This window comes from Crocuta crocuta, unplaced genomic scaffold (genome assembly GCF_008692635.1).
Source record: "Crocuta crocuta isolate KB4526 unplaced genomic scaffold, BGI_CrCroc_1.0 scaffold779, whole genome shotgun sequence".
NCBI lineage: Eukaryota > Metazoa > Chordata > Mammalia > Carnivora > Hyaenidae > Crocuta > Crocuta crocuta.
Window position 1 is genome coordinate 1,123,650 of NW_027531185.1, and position 3,106 is coordinate 1,126,755.

A 3,106-nucleotide genomic window follows, 5' to 3' on the forward strand; every position below is an offset into this window, starting at 1 on the left:
AAATATTCTTGCCCAAAGAAAATTTTATGTGTAAATATGTATGTGTGAAATTAAGCTTGAATCCAAACAAGGGTTTAGTTTAAAAAAACTACCATTTTTATAAGAAAGAAAAAAAAAAAGGAGGACATTAAAGTGTGCCATGATGCAATCAGCCAAATACAGAGTGAGAGAATTTCTACAGAACAAACAACCTGGTTTCTCCAACAAACAAATAAATGTCATTTTTTAAAAGGGAGGAGGAATTTATTAAAATAAACTTAAGAGATATATTAACCAAATTAACCAAATGCAACTATATATATATATCGAAATATATATATATAGATATATATATAGATAGATAGATAGATATATCTATATCTCACAAAATTTACCATTTTAGCCACTTCTAAGTGTACAGGCTTTGAGAGTACAGTCATCATTGTACAACCTTCATATTACCCATCTCCAGAACTTTTTCATCTTCCCAAACTAAAACTCCAACTCATGAAATAATATCTCCCCACTTAGCCTCCAGCAATCATCATTTTCCTTTCTATCAATTCAATTACTCTAGGTACCTAATATAAGTTAAAAAATATAATATACACCCTCTTGTAGTGACTGGCTTATTTTACTTAGCACAATGTCTTCTCGGTTCATCCACATTGTAGCCTGTGTCAGAATTTCACTCCTTTTCAAAACTAAGCAATATTCCATTAGTACATGGTATATGACATGGTGTATATACCACAATTTGTTCATCCATCCATCCGTTGATGCCATTTGAAATTGTTTCTACCTTTTGGCTAAGGTGAATGCTGCTGCTATGAACATGGGTGTACAGATATCTGTTTGAGTTCCTGCTTTCAATTTTTGGGTATATACTCAGAAGTGGACTTGCTGGATCATATAGTCATTCTATGCTTAATTTTCTGAGGCGTCACCATGCTGTTTTGCATAGCAGCTGCACCATTTTACATTCCCACCAGCAATGCACAATGGTTCCAGTTTCTCCACATTCTCACTAGTAGTTGTTATTTTCTGTTTCTTTCATAATGGCCATCCTAATGGGTGCAAAGTGATATTGGATTGTGAGAGTTTTAAAGATTATTTTTAAGTGGTGAATTTTTTCCTTGCCACTTTGCCAAGGACTGTGCTAACAGGGCAGGGCAGAAGTGCAAACTTGGGCCATCACTTACTCACACTTTGTGCCAGCCTATCTGTGTATCCCCCAAGGTCTGGGAATAGACCTTAACATATGACATAGCTAATAATCATCACTAATCAGCAAGTTAACACATTGGTTCTGCATCGTCACTGAAGCAACCTTGCTCTGAACTGAGCCACAGCAACAATTGAAAGGGTATCTTCACATGTGGGATAGCAGTGGTAGAATGGAGAGGGCACTGAACTTGAAAACTGGGTTCTAATTCTGCCTGTGTCATCCTCACCAAANGTTAGGATTAAAAAAGAGGTGTGTGTGTGTAGGGGGAGGGCAAGGCATTAGAATAATAGCTACAATTTATGGAGTGCCTACTAAATGTCAGATGTTGTGCAAGGTGGCTGGTATGCATGATCTCTAATCCTCACCAGCAGGTATGTGTTATTAACTCCACTTTAACAGAGAAAGAAACTTGAGCCTCAGAAAAGTTAATTGTCTTATCCAAGATCACACAGGTAGGGATGGAACCACTAATCAAACCCAGATCTATCCATGCTCTTTCCACCACACAGCAGCAGTAGCCAATCATGTCAGCTCCAATCCACAATGTACTATGTTGAAAAAGATTATGACACTACATCCATATCTCCAGATATGCTGTCATATCTGACATCCCTACATTATAGCTGAAATGCCACCAAAATAGAAGGTACACTCATGTACAAAATCATTTTACTATTCTCACACAACTGATTCAATTTTCCTGATAAAGAGTACCATGAAAATAACACTAAAAGGTCTAACAATTTTAAAAATAAATTCTAAATAAGAGCATATTTACTGCAAACACTGTTTTGAAAGAAATCTTGAACAAAAAAAATGCAGTCATCAGACTAAGNATGTCAATAAAGGTACTAATAATTTTGTTAATCCTTAATGGGCGTTAGCTGTTATTCTCACTTAATATTTACACATTTTGCCTTTCCCTTGGAGACTGTCAGCTCTTTGGTTGAACAAAGTCCGTATGTGTTTACAACTTCCAGAAATATTTTTTGCAGTGTCCTATAGCAGGTAAGGATATATAGACTATTTTTATTGATGAAGACAATATATTAAGCAAAATCTTTCAATCTCTGAAATTCCATTTTGAGTTTTTTAATTCTTCCAAAATTTTATGTGCATATTCATTTATATATTTTTTCATCCAGTTTTCTTACCACGGAAATTTAGCCGTATAAAGCGCTTATGATAAGATACAGTGAAAACAGCCAATTCTCCAAAACCTCATATACTTACAATCTCTCAAAAGAGTATTGCTTTTTCTTGGGTACAAAACATGCATGAATTTTTTCCCAACAGCTTTTAGATCACGCATCTGAAAGACATAAACAGCTTGTTACAGTGTCATGACCAAGGTTGCTAAGTAGTCCCCTTACTTAATTTGCTAAAATTTATTTTAATTTCCTGGAAGTCCTTCATTGAATTTTAGAACTACAATTCCAGTTTAACTCCTTCACAATACAAACAAACCACAGAAGGAAGGCTTTTCTATTAACTTTTTATTAACCCCTTAAGCTAACATTTAACTCTACCACAACCACCAGTTCTATTTTGAGTTTTAGCATTGTAAAAGAGAAATACACCCGTCCTAATACCTTAAAGAAATTAAAGTAATAATAGCACTACTAAAAAACAGCTGGAGTCCCAAGGGCCAATTAGCCTGCTCCCTAGCTACCACATTATTCACAATGTTTCCAACTTTCCCAATTTAACTGGCAAATGAAGCCTGGAAGTCAGATTTTTAAGAATCAAGACATTTGAGGAAGAGTATACTAATACAAACATAACCTTTCAAAATACAGTTGAGATAATTCTGTCCTAATTTTTTCACCTAGAAATTTCTTCATGTCATTAAACAGAGCTTTGTAAATACATTTTTAATGGCTGTTCAGTATTCTGCCA

General features: G+C 34.9%; 1 protein-coding gene across 1 annotated transcript in view; it reads right to left on the reverse strand.

Annotated features, from left to right (window-relative positions):
- Positions 1-3,106, reverse strand: part of YIPF6 (Yip1 domain family member 6) — a 26,270-nt gene that overhangs the window by 10,859 nt on the left and 12,305 nt on the right. The window contains exon 3 of the mRNA XM_077771154.1: positions 2,441-2,519. Coding sequence (XP_077627280.1) covers positions 2,441-2,519 — 79 coding nt within the window. The remainder of the gene's footprint in view (positions 1-2,440; positions 2,520-3,106) is intronic.